Source organism: Podarcis filfolensis, assembly GCF_964270895.1.
Source record: "Podarcis filfolensis genome assembly, chromosome: 12".
NCBI classification, from domain to species: domain Eukaryota; kingdom Metazoa; phylum Chordata; class Lepidosauria; order Squamata; family Lacertidae; genus Podarcis; species Podarcis filfolensis.
Genome location: NC_139614.1, coordinates 33,619,052 through 33,646,251, shown reverse-complemented (window position 1 = coordinate 33,646,251; position 27,200 = coordinate 33,619,052). Strand labels below are relative to the sequence as shown.

General features: G+C 39.2%; 2 protein-coding genes across 3 annotated transcripts in view; both read left to right on the top strand.

Moving 5' to 3' along the window:
• The window catches only part of ADAM22 (ADAM metallopeptidase domain 22), a 204,640-nt gene that overhangs the window by 15,075 nt on the left and 162,365 nt on the right, over positions 1-27,200 (top strand). The gene's annotated exons all lie outside the window — the stretch shown is intronic.
• The window catches only part of RUNDC3B (RUN domain containing 3B), a 33,292-nt gene continuing 9,305 nt past the window's right edge, over positions 3,214-27,200 (top strand). For both annotated transcript variants that reach the window (XM_083578799.1, XM_083578798.1), the window contains exons 1-8: positions 3,214-3,690; positions 7,872-7,987; positions 8,161-8,294; positions 9,787-9,872; positions 10,786-10,875; positions 12,020-12,100; positions 12,647-12,815; positions 16,441-16,598. In XM_083578799.1, coding sequence (XP_083434925.1) covers positions 3,587-3,690; positions 7,872-7,987; positions 8,161-8,294; positions 9,787-9,872; positions 10,786-10,875; positions 12,020-12,100; positions 12,647-12,815; positions 16,441-16,598 — 938 coding nt within the window. In that variant the 5' untranslated portion in view covers positions 3,214-3,586. The remainder of the gene's footprint in view (positions 3,691-7,871; positions 7,988-8,160; positions 8,295-9,786; positions 9,873-10,785; positions 10,876-12,019; positions 12,101-12,646; positions 12,816-16,440; positions 16,599-27,200) is intronic.

Below are 27,200 nucleotides of genomic sequence, written 5' to 3'. Positions count from 1 at the left end.
TCCCTTTAAATCAGAACAATTCTGCATTTCAGAAATGCAAAATAATGTTTTAAATCAAGCCCCAGTTTCTACTATAATCATTCCTAAACAAAAGCACACTGTAAATAGATGTAGGCATTAAAATATGTCCCCCCCCATTATTTATTCTTTCTAGGCGGGGGGCTCATCTCAACTTCATATTATTTCTTAAATTGTTGAGGCCACAATCAAATATAATTTCAGTGCATAACTCCATATTGGATATAATAGTTTAGAAAATGGTGAATAGATTGTTTATACAATGGAATTATGAGTTTGTGCTGTAGGACTGTAAGCAGAAATCAGTTACTGTACCAGTTTCAAAATGTAGATTTCAGCTTGTCTACATTCACATGCAGTGATACTGGTTAACACCATTTGCTGGCTGACTAAGCATGCAGTACTAACCCACTTACTGGGTAGTAAGTCCTCTGTAATTCATTGGGAATCACTTCTGAGTAGACATGGTTAGAATTGCAATCTGCAATACTGTGAGCACATACTTTAGAATACTGAACTCAGTGGGATGTTTTAATATACATGGATAGGCAGAAACTATAAATGCCTATCTCGTTCAGGAGGCAGTAAGTTTACTGAGCAAAACGGTGTTTTCCATTAGATGGAATGAAAATGTTTGTGTTATTTCATTTGCAGGTGGAGTACAAAATTTGCATAATTGCAATGTGTACGTATGTCAAAAGGCATAAAACAGAAATAAAGTATTGCCCAGGTGGTCTCAGTAAATTATGAAAGGCAATTTACTCCTGCAGTGGTAATGCACCTTTATTTGGGAATAAGTTGAGTTAACAGGCTTATTTCTGAATAAACAGGCTCAAACTGTAAACTTCAAGTGTGAAAATGGCCTAAGGACTCATAATTAATGAAGCACAGCAACACTATTTTCACATGTCCCTGAAAGAGCTTCAATACATGAAGCTTAAATCACTACGGCTCAGTCCTATACAGTGGTACCTCGGTTTATGAACAGTCCTGTTTACGAACTATTCAGTTTACGAAATCTGCAGAACAGGAAGTAGTGCTCCAGTTTGTGAACTTTACCTCGGTCTACGAATGGTGGAAGGGCACTGGTGGCGGGAGGCCTCATTAGGGAAAGCGTGCCTCGGTTTAAAAACGGATTTGGTTTAAGAACGCACTTCAGGAACAGATTAAGTTCGTAAACCGAGGTACCACTGTATTCACTTAGCCAGGGTAAGTCCTATTGAGCTCAGTAGATTTTTTTTCTGAGTAGACATTTATGGGCTTGCACTGCACAGCAACATCCTAAACTCATTTACTTGACTCAAGGAACTCAGTAGGACTGACTTTTGAGTGAAGATGAATAAGATTAGACTTCACCCTTCTTGTACAGTATTCTATATCTCTTTGCAGAGAACTTCTCTTCAGAATCTCTCCTCCATTAGATAGAAATGAGCAAAACAACATGCTTAAGCTACTAATGGGACACAAAACTGTGGAACTAAAGATGCCCACCTTGGAGTTCAGTCCATTCTTGCAGCTGTTTGCGTTCCCCTTCATAGCTCTGGGAAAGAACCATGACTCCTCACTTGGGGGAAGTTCTGCCTATTCCATGCTAGGACAGAACCCATATCCTTGGCATGCTGGGTTTTCTAAAACAATGTTTTCAAAAATATTAATTCTTGAATATTATTTTGCTTACATGTGTGATATAAATATAGCTTGATGTATAGCAGGTGGCTGAGCTCACTTGCTTTGGTTATCTGGTTTGCATGCACAATTAGTTCTTGTTTTGTGCTTGGGACATATGTTGTTTCCAGATGACCAGTTTATTGAGCATTCATCCTGAGTTGTTTGCACAGAGTTTGCTGGGAAGATATATGAAGCCATTTAGTGAGTATTCATTCTGATATGTTTGTATATGATGCCTCTTTAAGCAATTGTTATCCAACACTTTCCAGTGCCTTTCCCCATCAAGTTCCTGACTGTAAAATTTCAGATTCATATAGAAATCTGTTTGTAGTTTGGATTGTGTTACGTTGATACATTTTGGTGTGCTATCATGTGCTGTTGTATATTATCTGATTGAATGATAGAAGAGGTTGTAAGCACACACACATATACCTTAAATGAAAAGAATGCTTTTGCTGGGCTCTGTCTCTTTATTGTCCAGGTACAAATATATGATGCTGAAGTTGGTTACTAGTTCTGTTTCTTATTTGCATAGAAGTTTGAAACACAGCTCAGTCAGAAAAAAAGCTGAAGTTGTTATGTCCCTAAAATAAGCTTTGACTGAGCTATATTTCAAACTGTCATGCAAATATAGAGTAGGGGACTTCAGCATCGTCAAAAATACTGCCTTTCAAGATTTGACAATACACTTTTGATATGTATTTTAATATTGTTCTACACTGTCTAAACACAGGAGGCATGTAGAAATGTTTTAAATAAATAATAACCAATGTAGGCTTAATATTTAAACAGCAAATTGGGGAAATGTTTTTTTAAAAAGTGGCTTTACTGTCAGGTTGCGAATTTTCGGTACCTTGAAGATTTAACAGCTGTATTGTGACATAATGTTTCTGTGGACCAGATGGCACCTCTTCATATGCATGACTTACTATCCTCAGCCAGTGGATGCACCCATTTGAACATCTCTGTATGCCTATATAGACATGCACACACACGTGTGTGTAATGATGCCTGTAATCCACCAAGCTGTGATTTTTTATTTTATTTTATTGGGGGGGGGAGTGAACTGGGCTCCGGTGCTTTTACCCTCCCACCTTCTCATGTATGTTAGCCGGGTAAATCGTTATCTGACGAAACAAGCTTTGGTGTCCAAAAACCTGACGCCGCTATAAATTCTGTTTTGCCTTGTTGTAGGCTCCACACAAGCTTCTGTGTGTTTTACTGTAACCCACCAACGCGGCTCACACGAGCCTTGCGAATAACAGTCTCAGCAACAAAGGAGCGTGACTTTTATATAAGCGCGAGGCGAGGAGGAGAAAGGAAAGCGAATGAATCAACTGCGGCGGGCGAGGGCGCACCTCCGCCTCACGAGCCACTTCAACCCCTCGGCTACCCTCCGCCCCACACAACGCTCCCCCGCCCTTTCCGAGCCTCCTAACGGACAGCTGCCGCCATTACGGGAGAACCCACGAGCCCCTTGCTTAGAAGACCAATTCCAGTTTTAGGTCCCGCCCCTGCTGGCATGCCATTGGCTGGCGGAGCCGGCGCTCTGCAGTCCTTGCCTCGGGGTGCTGCTGAGGCGATTTCTGAGGTGCAGCCGCGGCTTCGAAGGCTCAGACGAGCGAGGAGTCGAGCGGAGCGGAGGAGACGCTGCTACCGCTGCTGGGACCTCCGGTCCCTTCTCCCGCCGTGGCCTCATGCCCAGCCGCGCTGCCCCCGTTTGGGTGCCTAGTGGAGGGGTTGCCGGGCTTCTCCTCCTCCTCCTCCTCCGCCTCTTGGGGCGGTAGCTGGGGCCGGGGAAAGGAGCGGCGGTAGAGCAGCCGCTGCCCCCACCCCCGGCGTTTCCCGCCCTCCGAACAAAGGCGCCACCAGAGGCCCCCGCCTCGCCCTCCGCTGCGAGATGGCGTCGTTCAACATCGGGGGACTCAACGCCTCCTCTCGGAGGAGAAGCGTCCATTCCCGCAACGCCACTGTCGAGAGGCGGAATCTCATCACCGTCTGCAGGTGAATTGGCTCCACCACACACACACACACACATGCAGGAACACGGGTTTGTCTCCGTATGTATAGGGCTGCATGTGTCGTCGATAACCCCGCTCAGTTGGCGGTCCTGCTCTGCAATGCGTGCCCAGCAGACCCCCGCTGTGTTTCAAGGGGCTTGCACAGTAAATGCCTTCAGGTTTTGCTGCCTTAATCCGGAGTAAGCGCCACCACCCCGCGCGCTCTTTTTCCGTTCCGCTCTTGCATTTAACAGCAGGGAAGGAACCCCAGCTTCTTCTCCCCCACGCTGGCTCTGAATGGTGGTGGGGTGTGTGAAAGGATGCTCAGGGCGCAGCTAAACTCTGCTTAGGTAGACTTCGGGAACAGAATAGGGAATTCCCTCCACTTTTGCATTCGTCTTCTCTCTCCTCCCCCTCCTTACACCTTCCTGATGCTGCCCCTTGAGCATCTGTGGAGAACTCTTTCCCATCTTCCTTTCCCATCTGTGAATTTGCTACAGCTAATTGCATGTGCGCTGTTAGATGTGTCAAGTAGGGGATCCTGGACTGGAATGCGATCTGTGTTAGGGCATTTGTATGGTGAGTGAAGGTGTATAGCCTGCCTGATTCTGGCCCCACCAGGCACTTTTCATGATTCATAGAATTACAGAGTTGGAAGGGGCTAGTCATCTAGTCCAACCCCCTGCAATGCAGGAATCTTACGCTCAACATGGGGCTTGAACCCACAATCCTGAGATTAAGAGTCTCATGCTGTACTGACTGTGAATGCCAAGAGAGAAATATTACTATACTAAGCCCTTGAGTTTGTATTTGCCCCATTAGCTATACAGGATGCAATCTCTCTACCTCGCAGCTCGGTTATACAGTACTTGAACCAGATTTCAGCTTGACAACAGTCTGTGTTGAATGTCATGGTACTACTCCAAAGCATATGGAGGGAAAGTGATGTTCTATTAATGTGACTAAGGAAATATGACTAAGGAAAACACAGGGTATGTCTCTGCAGAAGAGAACTGGTGTAACAGTAATAATGACAAGCTCCTATTACTAAGGGGGGGGCAAAACCTTCCCCTTACCACAGATACTGTGTCTGGCTTAGTTCCCATGTGTTTGTGTCCCTGGAGTTCTTCCCCATACAAATGAATGGTTTAGCTTTGCCATTCATTCTATTGGGGGGAGATTAAAGGCTGCTTTTGTGGCACTGTTATAGTAAAGGCAAAAAATGTCTCACACGGAATGGCATAGATTTCACTGAACCATGGTGTGTCACTGCATCTCACCAGGGAGCAGTCTCACCACCCACCTCCATCTTTAATAATGATGTGCATTTTGCTGGTCCATTGATATCAGCCTCTTCCTAGCATATATGTGCTTTCTCTCTGTAATGCTCCGTTCATAACATTCTGTCCAACTCCAGCAGTCTCAGAGTTTGACTATGAATATGAAGTGTTACGTCTATCAAAACATTTGTCTGAGTTCCATAGGACACAATAAATAGGTTGAAGTCTAAGATATAGCTGAGGTAAGGCAAACCTACCATTCTCACCAGACATTGGAATCCCTGAGTGTAGGAGCTTAGTATCTCCCATGTCAGTGAACATCTCACATTTGGTTCTATGGGTAAAAAACCCCCACTGCACTTAAGAACAAGGTTGCAGTGGAAGAAAACCTGTCAAGCCACCAGTGGGGATACCATGGGAGCTGCAGTGGTCCAGACATGCATATATGTCAACACTTCCATCCCTTCAGGCTGTATTTGTGGGAGAGGCTTTTCTCTCTCTGTTATCTATGCAGGTTCTGAGTTGGAAGAAGGGAAAACATTCCTTATTTCATTGTTGGTATGGGTTTGTGTTTGGTTGAGGGGAATGAGAGGGTGGCTAGATGTGAAAAAGCCAGATTGGCTCTGTTGCCTTTTCCAGAACAATGGTCTCTGCTGGTCTGATGGTATGGAGTGGTCAAGGTAAATGCAGGCATGTAATGGAACTGAAGAAAATAGGAGAAATGATCAGTCCCCTCTTTGCTCATCATGTGATGCTCCCTTCCCAAATTAATGACAAACAGAATAGTATTCCTTTTTCAATAGTATTCCTTTATTTATTAAATCAGTAATATATACTTCAATTACATACACAAATAAAGAAAAAGCAATGCATTTGAATAAAAATTAATCATGGATAATACAAATTTGGGTCATTTCATTCACAATCCTGGGGGGTAGGGGTGGGAATATTATTACTGAGAGGCAGTAATATATTTTTTTAAAGATTTGTTTTATTGTCTTCCAGGTCTTATGATATTCACACTTAAAACTGAAAAGTTAATAAATATTCCAAAGACTAGTGTATTTTACAGGAAGCATTTGAACATTGCTATCATCATCTGTTGTAAATATATATTACAATCAGGAAGACTTGGCTTAAATGTGGTTATAGCCATATTTATGTTTATGGGTGTTTTTCTTTACCTTTGTGGAATTTCACATGCTCAGCTTCTTGTATAAGCTGGTATGCTGACACTTACACATGCATATTTACATGTTCCAGAGTCATAGATGGTTGGTAAATTAATGTTGAATGTTCAGGCACTGGAAATTCATTTATGTGTAATGGCACATTCTTGGAACCCTGCACAGACAAACATGTATTTCTCTTACAAAAAAGAAGAAGAAAAAGGCTGGCACAGTTAAAACTAAGGCTCTAAACATTAATGGTGCCATTACTGTATTCTTAGTTGATCTATTCTGTCGAAATTGCCTTTCATTTAGCTCTATACATTAGAAGTAGATTTTTCTGTATTATAGCATGTTAATTGTTTATTTTCAGTCAGAAAACCCCAGGGTTTAATTATCTCAACTTAGAACTATATTTGGGGAGGTTTTTTAATGTGAACTGGGACACATTGTCATATCAAAATGTGAGTAAAAAAGAATGCTGTGGGTGTTGAACTCACACTGTGGGTAACTTTCAGTGAATTTAACACCCACAAACTTGTCATGTCTCACATAATTCAACTGATAGCCCTCTCCAAGTCCTGTTATCCCCCTTTCATCCTCCAGATTTGTGCCACTTTGTGTCCTGTATTTAGTTTTTGTGAGAATTCATTGTAGTTTTAAAGTATGAAGAGAGACTAATGCTCTCCTCCCCTCTGCTGTAACAGAGAGATAAGGTGCGTACTTGCTGCCAATGTTTGATTTAAAAAAGCCTCAGAGCATATACTCAATTCCGAAGCTCTGTTATTCAACACTCGTTCAGTTCTTCTAGCAAAGCTTTGGAAATATGTACTTGCCTGCTCATTTGTAGCAGTCAGAATGGTCTTCAGGCAACCAAGCATAACCTCATCCTTACTTCTGCATATGATTGTGCTCTCTCCTGTCAGATGTATCTACAAATACACCTTTCCATTATGTTTTTTGAATTGGAACAATTAAGTACAGTGCTGTGGCTGCTACATCTGCAGTCCAGTTTTGATACAGACAGGCTGAGTGCCTACCTGACAGCACCAGTAGCTGCGATTCTTCAGTTGAGTAAATGCAGCAATGGACTATAGGTGTTTATCATGCAACTAGTGAGATGGGGATGGGGGGGGTACTATTGTGTATCCACATGAGTGGTGTTTTACTTTACCCATTTTATTATTTTGAAGTGTTTAATATCTAACAATTTTTTATTTATTTTTACAAATTGTGTAGTGTGTACCACTCAGTTTCTATTATCTGGTGGAAGAGAAATTAGGGCAAGCTCATTGGTCCCTCCCACATCATTGCGTTCCCATTACCAGATTCATCATCTTCCACATACTAGAAGTCTATCAGGAAGTCTTCTGTGCTCATGTAGGCTGCCCATCTGAAGGAGTTTAGAATGCTCTTCTGAGGAACTAACTCAACACTTTTGATAAATACTTTGGATAATATCCATTGTAATCTGAACTTCTTAACAGAACAAATATACTGCTTTGAAGAGGCACAAATCAACTGCTTGATTGGCTGTGGAGTAAAAGATATTTGCATACTAAGGTGGAATATAGTGAAGAAAACTCAAATATTGTTGAAATCTAAATGTATTTGTTTTGGAAATTACAAACATCAGTGGTGTGCTTTTGTCAAGAAATATGCTTCTCTAAAATACTATGCTGTCCAACCTGCATTATATTTTAACATGAATTAAACTCATGCTTTTTGTATCTTAGGTTTTCTATCAAGACACTGATTGATCGATCCTGTTTTGAAACTATTGATGATTCTTCTCCTGAATTTAACAATTTTGCAGCCATTCTGGAACAGATTTTAAGCCATAGACTCAAAGGTAACTGTTCTGATTTTATGTTATATGACACTGGATCATCTGCCTATACATTGCAAATATAAATGAGGTTTAGGCTGTTTTAATTGTTATGGCTTCATCATAAAGAACAGACATTTTATCATTCTGGCATAAATATTTTAATTGTTTATTTCTCTTTCTGATATCTGTTTCAGGTCAAATAACTTGGTTTGGTTATGAAAGTCCTCGTAGCTTCTGGGATTATATTAAAGTAGCTTGTCGCAAGGTTTCACATAACTGCATCTGCAGCATTGAAAATATGGAAAATGTCAGTTCTTCAAGAGCTAAGGTGAGAAGACTATTCATTTTTAAACTTTCTAATTTATAGCTAATGTCCCTATGCTATTTGCTGCTGTTAAACATTTTATATTGATAGATATATCCAAAAGCTTTCTGTGCTGGTTTATTTTGAGGTAAATTAATGCTGTGAACAGGTCAGGAACCTTATATTTTATTAAAGCCTGTAAGACTTGTTATATAGCTTCACTCGTTCATGAGTTTTTGATTCTACCTTCTGTGATGAGCCAAGTGGTGTGTCTTTATGGTTGCATGTGTGTTTTGGAAAGCAATAGATGATGTTAATGCTCTAACCATGGGTCTGTAAACATGATCATTGCTATCATCAAAATGCTGTTTTAAATACTGCATTTGATCAGATCTCATAACACGAAAACTTTAGTATGAATCTTTTTCTGGTGAGTGTAAGTGTGTATTCATATTTTGAGTTTCATATAACTGCATCTCAAAGGATTCTTAACTTGAAAGTTTCCATATGGTTTCCTGACAAAAACAGAAATAGTACAATAAATTTTATTTTGTATTTCTTAACTTGTTAAAGCACAAATGTATTGTTCATAACTTTTTTGGGGGGAATGTATGAAAAATCTGTTAAACTGGTAGGACATTGTAGCCCTGTGGATGAAAAGTTAGCCATTCTTGCACATCTATTACCTATTTCCTACTTGTCAGAAACTTTGTTAACAAGCAGAAGAAAAACTTAGGTAAAAGCAGTGGTCACAACTTTCTTAAGCTTGGGTGGGTTGCAGGAATATATTTTCTGTGAAGACTGCTGTTAGATAATTATATCTTGCTTCTCAGATTAATGATTGCTTCTAGAAAAACAGTACTGAGTCTGAATGATATAGCCCATTCTACCACCTTATTCTATGGTATATGGAAACAGCCTGGTGTGTGTGGGGGGGTGTATAGGACAATAATTTGTGATATTTTGGTTTGCCTAAAAAAGATATTGCCCTAGTATTACCATATACGGTGCACAGTGATGTACATTTATTTAAGGGTGGATGCATGATGCAGGCTGGGTTCACATATGGACTGTGTGGTGGCATGCGTGAATATGCAGGAGACAAGTGGTGAGAGTTCAGCTGTCATCTGGTTTGGATGACTTGGAGGAAACCATTACTGCTCTGTGCTTTCATTGTGGGTTGGCACAAACAAGTACTTGAAAGAGATTGCTTTAAAAAAACACAAAAACCCACCCACCAGAATTGCTTACAATTCTGAGTACTTGCTTATTTTATTTTATTTTTAAAAATGAAGTCCACTGGGGTTTTGCTGCAATAACATTTGTTCACTTTAGACTTAATTTGGGGAGAAATGGACTGCAGGTGAATGATCACCAAGTGTGAAGCTTATTGCTTTGCTTATTGCTATGTGACACTATTATTTTCCTTCTGTCAGCTTGAATGGTTTTCAGAGATATAAATTGTATTCAGTTGTTCAGTCTAACAATACCTAATTCATGGCTGCTTCTTTTTCAGGGAAGAGCTTGGATTAGAGTAGCGCTTATGGAAAAGCATTTGTCTGAATATATTTCCACAGCTTTGAGAGACTTCAAAACAACCAGGTATTAATCTCATTTATTCAACAAAAAATTGAAGTATATTTCAAAAGTTCATCTGTGTAATTCTTTTATTACCCCAACATTTGTTCAATTATTGGGACTTAGTCATTTTTCACTTTTTGCGCTAAAAATGATTTGCGTATCTTTATAGAAGGAAGGTCCTGATCAGCCAGATGTTTATCTTCTCCCTCCCCAGCTGGCTCACATTGACAGGTGGGTGGGACATCATCTGATATTACAATCACATCAGGTCACTGATATGTGGATGGACCCACCCTCCTGTCAGAGTTGACTTATATTGGTGAGGGTGAGAGCAGTAACCAGAAAAGCAGCAGCTATCAGGATGAAACTCATCAATTCAGTCATGTTTTCTGCAGGTTTCTGAGCAGGCTTTAACACACACACCCCATCAGTTGATGAGTGGGGGGTAAATTTTTGCTGCCTTGTGGGGAACTGGTGTGCACAAACAACACAGGATTGAACCCCACCCTCATCCATAATCTGACATCACCTGCCCATTGAAGAGATGTCAGTGGATTGACTGGTGGGCATGGTTTTGGAATAAAGGTGTTGCGGGCCAAATTGGATTCCCTGCTTTATATAGTGATGGAATACCAAAATCTAGTACATGCTGGATAATATGTTTCTTTTTTCAGAGTAACATTTTACTTTATACTGGCCAGTTGATGTGATTAAATAGGGTTTAACACTTGCGTGCCCATTTCACAATAGCCTTGAAAACTGTGGGAAGAGTTGATGTTCCAGTTGCAGTGTTGAGCAAAGTAGTTGTGTTAACTTTGTAAATATGAAATTGCTAGCTGACAATGCTGATTGTTTAGTTTGTCTTTAACTTTGTGTAGCTAGCATGTCACTAAAATGGCAGAGAGTATAACTGAACTGGAAATTAATCTTATAGAAGATTCTATGAAGATGGAGCAATTGTCCTGGGAGAAGAAGCAAACATGCTAGCTGGTATGCTGCTGGGCCTCAATGCTATAGATTTCAGGTATTCCTGTGGATTTAAAACTTCTGTGGTATAAGGTTGTTGAAATTTGGCATTGGCAATAACGCTAAAAGTTCATAAGCTTATTTTGTCCCATATGTAATTGATTTGTCTTCAATTTTTTGGTGGCATATGTCCTAAAATGCCAGTCTGAAACTTGTATCCTGTTTTAAATCTAGCTTATTGCAGGTACCTTTTCATTATGTTTTTAGTTGTAGAGTTGAGCATATAAGTGCAGCTACTTGCTCAGCATGTACGTATCTCACATTCAGAAAGTTAGCTTTGCTGAATGTCATCAGAAGATGGGAGGAGTGTCTTGTTTTTCCAAGGTAAAACTGGAAATCAACACCAAGTGTTACATCAGATGTAACACTGCTGTGCTTTAGTATTATGTTTACCTTCGCAAGCTTCAGACTTACATGCTCCCTTCTCCTGGCACTCTTGCAAGGAGGAGATCAGAAGCATTTGCTTTCTAGTTTTAAACTGACCACAGATCCCAGTTGAGAGAACTGTGATTAAACAATGGTTCATGAACAAGCCAGCGTTACAAACCATATTTTTGATCCTGGCTTGTTTGAACTACCCACAGTTTCTGCAATTTCAGATAATGTGGGGAGCTGTGGTTAATTTTAAAATGGAAAATCTCTTGGGGCTGCATCAAAGGAAGAAAGGGGAGGGTGTGTATGCAAGTTTGAGAGTCATGCAGATTTATTCATGGAGTGCCAAGTCATAATTTAGTGTTATGATCAATCAATCCCTATTCTGTGACTAAGGGTTTTCTGTTTGCCGCTCAGCGCTTTATAGTAACCATAGCTATCTGCCATACCATGGCAGAATTAAATAGTTCCTACTAATACCTCCTCAGTTTTACCTTTGAGAGTGGTAACATCAAGTACAATACAATAATTGTATTGATTTTTTATATATTTATTGAAATAATTATAGACTGCACTTTCATTTAAAATATCACAAGAATTCTTTCTTGATTCAACACAAGCCTAACTTTTCATTACTGAAAATATTTTCCATATCTCCTGTGTACTGGCAATTTTGTGAGAAAATCAAATTATATGCTAAGGTTATTTAGTATTACTATCATTTCATTTTCTTGATTTAATATGATTACTGATTTCTTGCCTTGTATAAGCTTCTGCCTCAAGGGAGAGGGCCTGGATGGCAACTATCCAGCTGTGATAGACTTCACACCTTACCTGAAGTTCACCCAAAGGTACCTTTTTATTCTCGTAATTTCCTCTTGGCTGTAAACTTTAACTTACACCAGGCTAGCTTGACATTTATTTATCACTTCAAACACTTCAAAGTGGTTTTCCACTTGTCCTGTACTTTCTAGTTGTGGGTCCAAGTGGTTTTGCCTTTGCCCCACTGCTTTCCTCTGGAAAACCTCCTTAATGCTAAATTGGAACAGTCTGCAGAAAACCCAACTGATGTTTGTTCTGATTCAGCACTAAACCACAGGTTTTCCCAGGGGAAAGCGGTGGTGCAAACAGAAGTGTTGTGAACTGCCTTGAGATCTTCAGATGAAGAGCAGTATACTAAATAAATAAATGTGTGACTGAGCCCTAATACTGAGTTCCCAGTGTTTTGCACAAGGAAGAACTTGCAACTTCATGATGCGTTTGTAACAGATTTGAACAATTGCATCCAGCCCTACTTAGGGGTCTCTTTCTTCAACAATGGCTTGCATTTCTAAAGCAGAGTCTAGATCTTTCAGCTGAATTTTGCAACAAGCTGTTCTTGGTTCTTGGTCCTTCAGTTCTGACAGCATCAGTAGTGATGAAGAAGAGCTAAGAACACTTGGCAGTAGTGGCAGTGAAAGCAGCACACCAGAAAACATTGGTCCTCCTTTCAACATGGATGAGAACAGCTGGTACAACAAATGCAAACGGGTGGAGCAAAAATACCGCCTCACACTGGAGCAGAAGGTAAAACCTTACTTTGACTGAAAGAAGCTGAAGATATTTGGTGCGTTACAATTGTAAATAGAAAATGTTAGAAACTTTATTTTAGAGAAATTTGTTCTTACCATTGGAAAATAATTGCTTTATTTTGTATGACTTTCCAGATACGGAAACCTTCAGACATGGCTGCTTTAAACAAAAAAGGAGCTCACTAGAAGTATTTCACATTTACTTTCCTCTTGCTGTAAAAGCTCACAACTAGCCTAATGGTAGCACATGACGTCAATATAGATTATATCTCCCAAAATGAGAGTGCTTAGGAAGGACTTGGAAAATATTTTTTTTTAAAAAAATGATATTTATTCAAAATTTCATCAATACATAAACACGAAAAAAGAAACAAGAAACAGAAAAATACAGCAAAAAATAAAACAAAAAGAAAAAACCAAAAAAGAAAGAAGAAAAATACAAATCTCAGATTAAACTTTTCATTTGCTTATTTATTGAACCTCCTCACACCTCCCTTTTTGTATTCTAGTTTAATTCGTTATTCCAGCAAATTCTTCCCATGTTTCTCAATTTTAATTTAAATGATTAATCTTCACAATCTATCTTATTTATTAATTCAACATAACCTTTCCATCTTTTAATATAATCTGTTATTCAATTTACCTTAATCTCTTTAACCTTATCTTATCTTAAAAATCTTAAAATTTCAAAGTTTACATCATATTCATACATATCTCCTTAAATCATTTCTGCTAAAGCCAATTTAGTTCCTTTCCAGCATATTCCCTGATATTTCATTAATGTTGCACTAATTCCAAAATTAACAAAAGAATTTCCCTTGATATCTCTAATTTTTATCCAACGTCCCTTCTTCCTGGTTTCGGGTCATGTCAGTCCTTTCTGTCCATTACATCCAGTCCATCAATCTGGTGTTCTTATGTCCGAGGCCCTTAAATCTCTTCTAGGCCCCTTCTGCAAATTTTCTTGTTCTTGTTTGTGCTTACACACTTCTTTGTCTATTGTTGGTTTCTTGGGGAGTGGGTCTCCGGAGGGTTCCATGCGGTAATAATTTCCATTTTCCTTCGTCAGACTGGCCCCTTCCCCCCAGTCCCACTCCCCTTCGTCATCTTTGTAATCCAAAAAATATTTATCCAAGAGATAGTTGTTCATCTGTTTCATAGTCCCACTAGAGTTAAAAGCTTCCTTGACTTCAAACACTTCCCAGCACTCTCCAAGTTCAATCTTCCAACGCAGTGGCTTTTGTTCCTGCAGGACTTTGGATCTCTCCATTTGTGTTGTTTGAGGAGTAATCACTGCCTCTTCCTTCTTCATCTGCCCTTGGACTTGCCTTGTCAAACCAGATTCCTGAATTGGTCGCTGTATAACTTCTTTATCCTTATTCCCTGTTAAATCATATTCACTGGCCACAGCACTCATCAAGTCCAATTTTTCATGCATCAAGTTCATTTTCTCATGTAGCTGCTCCAGCAAAGCATTTGTCATGCCAAGGGCAGACACCAAACCTTCCTTCCAACACATTTCTGTTCAAGGTCAAACGGCTGGTCCCACAATCCAAATCTCGCAGCTGTAGAGTCTCCAAGTAAGCTGCAACAACAAACTGACAGGCTCCCTCTAGGGGACACAATTTCTATTTGTATCCATTTTTAAAATGTATCCAACAAAGGAGATTACTTTCGATTTCAAATCCTTTCGATTTTCAGATACTTTGTTTCTTTAAAATGCAGAAATGCAGAAAGTAGCGTTGAAGTTAATTTGTTTCTCTCTCTCTTTTTTTTTTTTAACTATCTGTCAAAGTACTCCACTTTCAATCAATGGACGTCTCAAACAATTTCTGTCCCGACACCCCGTCCCCAGGTTTGGGACGATGGAAACTTAAATTCCTTTACTCTCCTCCTGCAGGATTAAACAGTCAAATTCCCCCCCCCCCTTTTCTCCTGCTTCCAGGGGGGTTTTATTGGTTGTGGATGCAGGAAATTTCCAACTTTAAAGCAGTTTTCCAGGCTATTAGGCTGCAAGGTCTTTGCTTCAGTCTATATACAAAAAGCGGAAGGCGGACTTCCTTTTTAAACCTTCCCGCTTCGTGCCTAATTCATAAATTTTGCAAATTTCTTAATCCAATTCTCCGTTTTTACTCACGGGTACTTGATTTAGAGTCCAAATGTCATCAGGAAAAAGTCAGCGCTCTCCGGCGATGGCTGTGCGGCTTCCCTCCATGGAAATAGCGATCGGTTCGCAGCACCGCACTGCTCACCCCACTTCACTCCGGAGCCCCGAAAAGGGGTTTCCTCGTGAGTAGGGGAGGCGCTCTTGGTGCTCTGCCGAACCCCACGTTCCCAGGCTTCTCCGCCTGGGATTTCTAGCAGGCCCCCGCCTTCGCCGCGGCGGGAAGACCCAATTTCCACAGAGCCTGTTCCTCCGATCGGAGGAACTCCGCCATTCGTCGTTGGCGCTGACCCGGAAGTCCTGGAAGGACTCGGAAAATAGTAGATTATCTTTCATTTTAAAGAAGAGCAGACAGAAGATCAAAGACTTGACATACCATCTAGAGAATAGAAGCCTCTAGGATGCATCTCTTTACCCTGGCTTTTGACACTTGAGATGTGTATTTTCAAGACTCACCCTATTCCTGTGACTAATTTGTTTTGCCTACTCTTAATACTGAATTTTAAATTATTGTAACCCTGGAGCCTGCTGGTGAAGGGTGGGTAGTGAATTTAATAAAAATGATGAAGTTGATGTCACTCTGTGCAAATATTGGGTCTGGCGAAGAAACAACACTGTTGTTTTGGCAATTCATCTGTGCTGAAGCCACGGTTTATTCCACATCTCCCCTCTGCACCCATTGAACATAAGCCTCAGCCACTGATAGAAGCAACTGTGCTTAAAAACACTTTAGCTATAACTACTAAATTTAAAAGACGCTTTGACTATGTTTTAGTAAAAGTGGCAGGTACTTTTTTAAATTACTAATTCAAATTGTTCCTAAAACAATTACTCCTATCGCCTGAGTTGCAAATGTAAAACACTAAAAGTAATGTGGAATGAAAGTTGCAGAACTTTTTCTTCTTCTTGGATGTTTTGTGTCATGTAAGAACATAAAACAGAGGAAGAGCCCTGCTGGATCAGGGCTGAGGTGCATCTAGTCCAGCATCCTCACAGTGGCCAACCAGACAAAGCAGGCATATTAACAGAAAACACCGTGGAAGCTTTCCCACCCTTCTGGGGTAACTGCAGCTTTCATTGGTCCGGCTGAACTATTATAATATTCTGAGTCCCAGCTCCTTTAGTAAAACTACACATTAAACACACTCCTGGCAACACACTATAACAATTGGAAGGCTGCCACACCTCCTGCTATTAATGGCAGATGTATACCTGACATGTTAATAACAGAACTGTACTGTATACAAAACTACTTATTTGTTAAACAGAATGATTTAAATAGTTTTTTTTATTGATAGTTAATTACCAAAGAATAAGCTTTAACATTTTCTAACTACTTGTTTCAAGAAGTATCAAATGCAAGAGAGCTCACCAAAATACTTTAAAAATAAATTTTAAAATATTAGTTGCTTGGTTTGCAAATTTTGCAGTACAATTAATACTTATGTGTTTCTAGGGTTATCTAGAAGAGCTAGTACGCCTTAGAGAGACCCAACTGTCTGAATCCATCTCTCAGAAGAAGTTATTGCGTCAGAAGGTAGAAGCTATGGATTTGGCTCATAAAATGGAAAAGGAACAACTTGAGTACATCATTGTGGAACTGCAAGACCAGCTGTAAGTTGGATGCAGTGCAGAGAACTTGATGGAGAAGTAATGTTTTTTGAATAATATTGTAGTTTTTTGGTCATTATATGAAAAAATCCAGCTCATATGTTAATCAAATTAATGTAGTTCAGTTACAAAAACTGAAATTATATTTGAAAATCCTTGGGGGAGAAACCACTTTTTTATTTATTTCCAAAAATGTATACTGCCCACTATTAAAAAAAAATCATGGCAGTGAACAGCATAAAATACACAATAAAATTACATTCATAAAACAAGTACAAAATACATCACAAATAAATCAAATTAATACATCAGCATAGCTGGATCACCCCTCAGGGAAAACTTGGGTTAAGTTTTAAGATTTAAGCAGGTGCCTAAATGTCAGTGCTGAAGGTGCCTGCCTGATGTTCATTGGAAGCCTTTTCCAAAGGACACATGTCACCACACAAAATGTCCTCATCTTAGTGGACATAAGATGAACTGTGGGAGCATACAAAACAACTAAGACTGCCTCTCTTGAAGACTGATGTGCCTGGCCAGTGGCATACAAAGTAAGGAGTTCCCAGAGGTAACTGGTTCCAAGTTGTTCGCGGCTTTATATGTCAATAACAAGACATTAGACTTGACTCGGTAGCATATTGGCAGCCAGTGTAGCACTTTGGACACAGGTGTTATGCACTGTTGATAGGGCATCTGCTATAACAACCTTGCTGTAGATGCCTTATCCAGTCTTAAGGGAAGGCCCACAAAGAGGGCATTGCAGTAATCCAATCTAAACTGAATGCCTGGACTACAGTAGCTAAGCTATGGTATCTACCAGTCCAGGAATAGTTGGAGCTGTTGCGCCAGCTGACATCCAGGGGCAGTCCTAAGCTACACACCTGCTTCTTCAGAGGGAGAGTAACCTCACCCAGAAGAGGCAGCTAACCTATTTTCTGAATCTGGGAACCTCTCGCCTACAGAGCTTTTACCAGCTTTCTTTATTGGTCCTCATCCAGCCCACCACTGTTCCCAGGAACTGATCCAGCTTCTGTGCTGCTACACCTGAGTCAGATGTTTTGGAGAAGTAGAATTGGGTGTCATCAGTATATTGGGTGCCAGCAACATGTTGACACTGTGTTCCAAATGGCTTCTGCTCCCAGGAGATTGGCCAATAGATTTCTCTGAATGGGTACAAATTTCTTCATATCACAAGAACAAATACAATGACAACATAGCAATCTGAATTGCATGAAAAAGATTGCCCTAGGCAAAAGTTACTCATCTTATGACCTCTGTGGAAACTGCAGAGGCAACCCTTGTAAGCTCCCAAAGTTCTTTAAAAGCATAAGCCACTGTCCCTTTCTTTCAGCTAATGCAGGGGCACAGGTTCCAGTGGGCAGGTGGGCCACTCACTTGTCAATCACTTGACATCACATCAGGTGACCTGTTTTTGCCTGCGTAGTTTGAAATAAAGCTATACAGATAAAGACCCAGCACTGTCCACTGATTCTGAGGGCTTGCAAGGCTCTGTGAATGGAGCTCTGCACAGGGCTGCAATCCCCTTTGGGCCCAGTCTTTGCCTGCTTTGTAGGGCAGGTGAGCATGGCTTTGTCAAAACAACCTTCCAGAAGAGGTTTGGTGAGTCTGTTTAGGCCTGTGCTAATGGCTTCCCTGTCATTCCCCATGTTGTGGGAATGGGATTTATTTCTTCTTATTAAGAGATCTAGAGAGGGTTTTCCTTTAGTCTGTTGCCAGTTGTTGGAATGAACATATCCTAGACTCTAGGGCCTTTCAGAAGAGTCACTCAGAATAAATTAGAATAGGAATGGAATCCCCGCCTCGACATATGGATTCCATATTCTCCAATAAAAGTGTATAAACAACTGCATACTAATTTCCATATTATGATGTATGTGTAAGATTAAAAGGTAAAGGGACCCCTGACCATTAGGTCCAGTCGTGACTGACTCTGGGGTTGTGGTGCTCATCTCGCTTTATTGGCCGAGGGAGCTGGCGTACAGCTTCTGGGTCATGTGGCCAGCGTGACTAAGCCGCTTCTGGCGAACCAAAGCAGTGCACGGAAACGCCGTTTACCTTCCCGCTGGAGCGGTACCGATTCATCTACTTGCACTTTGACGTGCTTTCGAACTGCTAGGTTGACAGGAGCAGGGACCGAGCAATGGGAGCTCACCCCGTCATGGTGATTCGAACTGCGACCTTCTGATCGGCAAGTCCTAGGCTCTGTGGTTTAACCCACAGCGCCACCCGCCTCCCTATGTGTAAGATTGGGTATAAGCTATTATTATTATCACCCTTCATCCAAAGATCACAGGGTAGGTAATAACCTAAAAATACAAAATAAGAACACAAAATACACAATAAATCAAAAAACAAGCCAGCAACCCCCCTCCCTGCCCACAAACCTATTTAAAGGGCCTAAGGCCTGGTTGAAGAGATGTTTTCACCTATTGCCTAAAGATATGTAATGAGGGTGCCAGGTGATCCTCCCCTCCCTGAGGAGAGCATTCCAGAATGGGGAGCCACTGCAGAAAAGACCTGTTCTCATGTTGCCACCCTCTGGACTTCTTATAAAGGAGGCTCATGAAGAAGGGCCTCAGATGGTGATTTCAGGGTCCAGATTGGTACATATGAGTAGAGGTTAAAGCTATTCTAGCTTTAAATAAGACAATGCATGTGACTCTTGAGATATTTTTCTTGGCAGGTTTACTTGCCTTGGACAATGTATAAAGGTTTGACTTACTAGATACTTCATTTTGAACAACTTTTAATTCTCATTCAAATTTAAAGATACCACATTATTAGAAATTTGTCAAAGATTTGTTAACTGAGATTGATGACACCTAAGTGCTGCAGTTATAGTTGCAGTGATACTTAGGTAGATATGTAATATTTTCTTCTTTATATAATTTTATTAATTTTTCATTAATAACAATCCAATGTATTAATACAATACCAAATCATAATTCAATTAAAAAAGCCAATTGTCAGATTCCAGATTAAACATTTTGGTCGACTTCCCAAAGTCATGTTGACTTCCCATGTTAGGAGATTTTTAGGAGATGTTGATTCCTTGTTCCCACTCCAATCTCCTTATTTAATCCAAATAATACAGTTCTGATGTGGATCCTTTATTTTAACAGCCACTGATGTGTTGACTTTTGTTCATATTTATCCTTTAATTTGCAATTTGCATATCCTTTAATTTGCAAGTATATCTGGTAACTCTGTGTGGATTTTTTTTTTAAAAAACGTTCAACCTTCCTTTCTTGTTGCAATCAATCATTTTCAGCATTTCCTCCCCGTCCCCACTCCAAGGACTCAATTTTACTGCGTAGTGACCTTTCACCATCTTGCTTTTCTTAAAACTGAAAGTGGTCTGAAGTCTGGCCATTACTCCAGCCTCACTTCCAGCGTTTTCTTTGAATTCTTTCCCATCCAATAACAAGCTGATATGTTATCAACACCATAGTAAATCAAAGTTCAAGTCCTCCATAGGAGGGTATTGCCACAGAACATCCCAATATTTTCCACACAGTTCCATTTTTTCAATTAATCCATAAGCATTATAAAGTCCTTGTTAATTCCCTCTTGCAGTCCATTATTAATTGCAATCCATTAATAATTGCAATCCATTAGTAGCTAATTTTCTTCTTTGGTGAAGAGTTGCCAAATCATAAAACAGCATAGTGAATATGTACTGTACTGTTGAAAGTATGAAATTTTTAAATGCCCCCTTAACAGTAATTTTTTTTTTTACTGGCTTCTTAGATCTCAGGGGGTTCTCAGTTAAAGACTTGAGCTAGCACAAGCAGATTCCACCCCATGTCCCCAGATCTGATTTAGAGATGCATGATGGAAGGAGATGGAGAGAGGGTTCAATATTCTTAAGGAAATATGTTGATTTTTCTTAAAACTATATATAGAGTGTACTTCATGCATAGTGTTTTGTTTAGCTGCGTCACCTTTTCATGTAATATGTGCTTACAAATCATGTGTTGTGTGACACTTGTAGAATCTGTGCTTCTAGCCAGAAGTGGGTAGAAGGTTAAAGTTCAGATAAAATTTGTTCCAGCCTTTTTACTTTCATATATCATTTTAAAGAACATGACTACTCATGTGATTCATCCTTTTTCTTCTTTTTAAGACAACCCAGCTTGATTTTTATCACCTGTCTCCAGTTATGATGATAAGAACATAATGGCTTGCTGGATCAAGCCAGTGACCCATTTCATCCAGCAGTTTGCTTCCACAGTGGCCAGCCAGAAGCTTGCTGGAAGCAGCAGCTCATATTTGTCACTAGTTTGGCATATTCTGAATTTGAACATACTAAATCCAAGTAACAACCAAAAAAGCCCCCCTCCCTTTATTTTGCATTATCTGTATGTAAGTAGAATTACATTCTAGATACAGTTCTGGCACCTAAATATTCATCTCATCATTTGATCTTAAACAGGAGTGGGCAGCTTAAATCATAAAGATTGTGTCAGTGGGGGCCATTCTAGAATGCTTTTCACAAGCAAGATGTGCATAATAAAATTGCCTTTTTTCATTCTTAGCCCATGCTTTAGATGCTTGGTGCAGCTCTATGTGGACCTCTGGTTAATTGTGATGTTAGCTCTTTTATTAGCATTTTTTTGATACTGCATTAGTCAGATTGTTGTGAGTCATGGTTTACTTAATATGAATCATCTTTTTAGCTGCGTAGCTGTAATACTCTGGAGAATATACTGCCATAGTTGCTTTGCATGTAGGTATAGTCGCTGTAAGAAGATAATGGGCTTTAAAGATCTGAGTGGCAGACAATATTCATACATATATATATATATATATATCTATATCTATATCTCAGAAGAAACAGTAGATAATATTTGATTGGTTATTTAACAGCAGTTAAGCAGCTAAGTTAGTAGAACGCTATCAGGTGCATGTTGAGAGTTTCTTTTTGAAAATGTGTTAATGAAGTTACCTTTTGCTAGCATATTCCATTGAAACATTAAAAGTATGTGTTGTTCATATAAGAAAAAGACAATTTTAAAAGCAATCTGTCAGGTCTTTTACCTCTACTTCAGATTTTCCTTAAAGGAATAACTTAAGAATGGTAGGGAACAGTTGTTTGAAGCTAATGGCCAGTCAAACTCCCCCAGGTACTCAGAACTGTACTGAAAATTTAAGTGGTAGAGCAGAACATTCTGTACTTGAAACAGATGCTTAGCAACAGTTGCGCATGCTGTTAGCGATTTGAAAAATGTGTAATTGGTACTTTGGCAGTTTCTATTATGGTTGGGAGGTGTGAAGAATAGATCACAGTTCATGGAAAGCATTGTCTTTTAAAACATGACTATGACATATTTGTTAAAAATCCAGTATTATTTTTTTACTATAAATGTCTGTTCTGATTCCCTTTGCTCTTTGTCCTCAACTTTGATCTCGGCAGCTAGCCACTAAATGCCATGGCATTTGAATCAATTCAGACTGTTCAGGCTGTTTTTCTTTGATAGAGGTTTAAAAATTAAATATGGTTATGACTCACTGTCAGTGTGACAGAAGAGATTTAAAATTACAGGCTGGGATTTAAACTTAAATGTGATTACATGACTCATTATTTGATGAAACTGCTTGATTTAAAAAAAAAGATAATGCCAGAAATGAAACCCAAAACCTTAATCCTCAACTGTGTCCTATACATAAGAGGTAATGTAAATGGCATAGTATTTTAAATGCTCAACATTTTAAAATTATTTACAAAAGTATACTAAGTAGTGACAGAATTCATATGACGATCATGGTCTAAAATTGTGAACAGTCTAAAGCATTCCTGTTCAGTTGAAGAATCTAGCCCTTAAGCAAATTTTTAATAAAAATCTCTGAAACAGATTATGCAGAAAATTGTCAAAATAATTGCATAAAAATATTGCACATTAAAATTGTGGAGATAAGATACGACTTTAAATGCAGTTAAGTTGTAACAGTTTGTATAGTTATAAAATGGTGAATGCAAGTGTTTGCATATTAAAGCTGGAAAATAAAGCTGGTCTACTTCTGAGAGTGGCACTCAGGCATAAAAAGCCCCATTAATTTGTTTTTCATAACCAGGAAGGCTCAAATATAATAATATTTGTAGGAATCTGTGAAAAGTTGTGTTTCACTTGTGTTCTTGTGAGTATGGATATTAATCTGTATGAATAACATTTACGTTCTGCCCTACCCCAGTCAGTGGGGTGGGGGCAATACCTTAAATATATAAACTTGGCCATCTACTTTATTATCAGGGAGTTTTACCTGGACACATCCTCTTATGATCTGATATTATCAAGACCAGGTGCATGTCTTATGTCTTCAAGGAGTTGTGCTGTTGGTTTAGTGGGCCCAACAGGCAGGCACTATTCCTGTTAAGTTTCAGAATCCAGTTTAATTTTTTTTATTTCAAAAGGCCTTTGAATTATGAACACAATTTTATGTTGTTTTCAGACATTTTAACATATCTTTTGAATTTCTGTGTATGGTATGGTTGAGGCATATAGTGAAAAGCTGCAATTGATTGCATAGAATAAGCCCCCCTCTGAAGAAGATGTTAGATTATTCCATTGCTGCTGGCCAGCAGTATTAAGTTTCTTGGGATTTGCTGCATCTTCTGCTTTGCACATTCTGCCATGGCAAAAAGAGCCAAGCAAGCTCTTTTCATGTTTGCCCAGTTTGCCTTCACCAGTCATGGATCGAGAGATTGTTTTTGTGATATAGATATTTAATGAATTTGGACTGCTTTCTGTACAAATCCCAGGTACATGAAAAATCATTGGCAATTGGGCGGGGGGGGGGGGGAGAGAATCCTAATCCTTGTTCTGACTATACTGTATTCGTTTAATTTCATTATATATATTTTATTGTTGATTTAGGATTCCTTATCCTGAAATCAGGATGTTGTTTTTGCATAAGAGGAATGTGAAAAGGGGGAAACATAGCTTGTGGTAATAGCAGGGAACAGGTGCATTTGTTTATGATTAAGATTTACTGGTTAATCACAGATTGACTTTATTGATCTTGCTTGAGGTTAGATGGCACCTTGGGGTTCTTATTTAGAAGCCATCTGGGCACTGAGTGATTTATAAATTTATAAATAATGATATGCCTTGTATGTGCTGCTTCTCTGGGTTTGCACATTCTTCGGTACAATTCTCTGTTCTTACTTTTTGCTGTTTTACATTACAAATACATTGCCAGGTTTTGAGCAGATACTCATGGTGTCATTGTTCTCCCCCTTTAACCAGATAGTGTTTTGAGTAACTTCAACAGGGTTACTTTTTTGTTTTCTTTCCTACCCCTACAGAGGAAGCAGTTTTTGCTTAAATATTACACTGCAATGGGGATGTATGGGATGTTAGAGGAGGCTTTCTGAGCAGACGAGACCAATGGTGGGTTCAACCATCAAGAAGGTGGTTTCTGCATGTGCTGTAGAGGGAAGTGTGGGGCAGATGGGGCTCGTCAACCTGGGAAGGTAGTACATCCAGGAGAAGGAAAGCTCTGATCCTAAACCGCTGCCTTGTGGGATACATTCAGGAGGAGAAAAGGCTAAGGAGTAAAACCTGCACAAATACTGAGTGGAGTCCCTAAGACGGTTGGATGGCTCCTTGTACGCCTCCTTCTGGCAACTCCTGCAGCCAAGCTGGTGCTAAATGTATTGCTCTGCTTTCCTTTGGACCACAACAACAAGGCCAAGGTCTTGTCACCTCCATATACACTGCCCAAGCTTGCGCCCCGAGGCGCACTCTGTTGTCTCTTGAGACAGATGGGTGCCAGAAGCATTGCAATATAATGTTACTAAATGGCCAATAGTATGGGATGAGGAATGAGTAAAAGAGTATTTGAAAATCTTGCATAAAAAAAATAAAAGTTGAATATTTTTCTTTTGAAAACAAGCACATATGTGAAAGCCCATGTTGCCTGGTGTGTAACAACATATAAAGGATTCTTTATGGCAAAACATTGTGTGATTTGTCATAATGCATATTAATCCATTTTTACATGCTTTGTATCACACCAAAGTTCAAGCTGGTTTATAAAAATCAAAATCTAGTGCGAACCTAAGAATAATACCAATTTAAAATACAATAAAGAGAAAGGTTCAAAACAGCACTGCAAAATAGCCTTAAACAGCCCAATGTCTATCTGCAATTAAACCTGCCAATGTTCTTACTAAATGGAAAGTTTTTTGACTGAGACTTTTTGTGGATGCAATAGGAAGTACTGAAAGCACACGGGTGCCTATGGGTGTTGGAAACTCATGCCTTAGCAAATTAAAATGGTTTTTCCTGGCATCTAAAACAAATCAAAGTAGGTTCAAAGTAAATATGTTTGGAGATAACATCATACAATCAGGGTGCTGCAACAGATAACCACTGTCCTTATGATTACCACCTAATCCCATAATATATGGCATGTGTATATTAAACTACTAATAAATTTATCATGGCTACTACTTGCAGAAAAATGTATTAATCTGACTTAATAGTATGTGGAAAAATTATTTCCAGGATCAGTATTCCTGTGAAACAACTGCTTCTGGTGCCAGTTTCCCTCCATATGTATATCATTTTTAAAAACAAAACAGGATTGGGTACACTGTCACTTTTAACTGCAGACACGAGCATATTTAAGGCAACAATGAGTACCAGTTTACCTAGAAGTAAGTTCCATTTTGAGTAGACCTGTATAGTGTAGGCTTGTGCTTTAAGGCTCGGTTTATTATTTTCAGGAAGCATACAGATACATGCCAGCAATCTGAATTTAGTCTTAAAATAGCTATGAACAATTGAAATGTGGATTTGGTATGTAACAGTTGGCATATTTGGAGCCACTTGCAGAAACAGCCTTATCTTGGCTTACTACTTGTGGCTTGTTTGGGAGAAACAAACCATGAGCACTGCTTCACACATAATGCTAAGCCAAGCCTTGTTTGTTTGCTCTGTATGTAGGCAAAGTAGAATAGGAGCAACTGAGCAGCATATACAAGCACACTGCTTGTTCATCGTAGGCCAGGGCTGGGGCCAAACTGGGCCCTCCAGGCTGTTTTGTGCAGGCCTTGCCCACCAGCCCTATATACAATGCCATGGTTTAGATGAATTAGTGCTGTGTAAGATAAGACCACTGATTTATATTTTACATGTATGCCCAGAACTTTTGCTAATCTCTTTTATTTTCTGTTCCTTGGGGAGACTGGTAACAAGTCTCCCAAGAGTGACAATTCTGGGAAATACCCTGAGCAGAAAACTATGCTGCTTGTCAATAACTAGAATTCTACTATTGTCATCTCCTCCATAAATCCGCAGTCTTGGATTCCCTTAGTTTGTTGGGTTTTTGTTTGCTATTGGGAGTTCTGACACTATACTAACATGTAGTTAGAGGCAAATAACACACCACATGCATCGTTGCATGGGCTCACATCCATGACATTTGAAATTTCAACAGATTTGAGTCATCAAGGTGGTGCTGACAACTCATTCCATAGAGAGGGGATATGTGAAGGAGATTTATCCAATAGGAGAATTCATAGTACTGGTAAGTAATCAAGCTATGGCTGTACTGTTAAGTTAAAAACACTCCCAGTCTTTTCCCATGTTAAATACTTTCCCCACTGTGAAGTATACCTGCTTTTGATCTTACAGAAATGACACTTTTTCTGTAACTTTTCTGACCTGAGATGGTGAACTTATTTTCAAAATGATACAAATTACTTTTTTATTTAAGTCACTTTCTCTGTGTCTTTACTCTTATTTGGCTTTCTTGCTGTTTTTTTTTTTGCCTATGTGTCAGGTATAACTCATAGGTAATATATTGAGACACACATATAGATCCCAAATTAAGTATTTTTCTTTACAGTAGTAGAAGTAAAATTGCACAGTGCAATATAATCAACCTGTTTAGGAGGTACACAATGCAGTTTTTGAAGAAAACCACTAGAAAATAAAACTACATTAAGTTTGCCATGAGTAACTGTATGGAAACCTTCATTAACACATTTTTTCTTTTAGTTTTGCCCCAGAAAAGAATTAATATAAAGTAGCACTTAAAATTCTCTACTTGGTTTGTTTTCCAGGATGAAATAAAAGCGAAAAACAATAGGTACTTCAGTTGCAATGCAGCTGTTAACGGCATTTTTGTACCTTGTGTAGTTCTATTGACAACCACACTTCTGCTTGAAAGAAATGTGAAATTGGACTTTAATCTGGACTCTCCTACAGACTGCTGATATAGGCAGATCAATTTGTTTTAGAGCTTAATACCTTGATTTCTTCTTTTGTAAAAGTTATAAATTAAGAACTTAGAACTTGCGCTGTTTGCTAACTGAAAACTGAGGATAATATTTGCTGTTTAAGAAGTAGTATTTAACTCATTGCTTTTATTTCTACATTATTTGCAGTTCACTGGTCACCTTGTATACTGTAGTGTAAGTCTCTCTCTGTACAGTTCCTTTCAGTTTTTTGTTTTATTTTCAGTACTAACATTCTGATTGAGAAGTCTCCTAGGAGGAAAGGTGCTTTAAGAATAGCATGCTAGCAGGTGATCTTCCAAGAATGAGCCTATTTTCTTCCTGTGATTTAAGACATTACT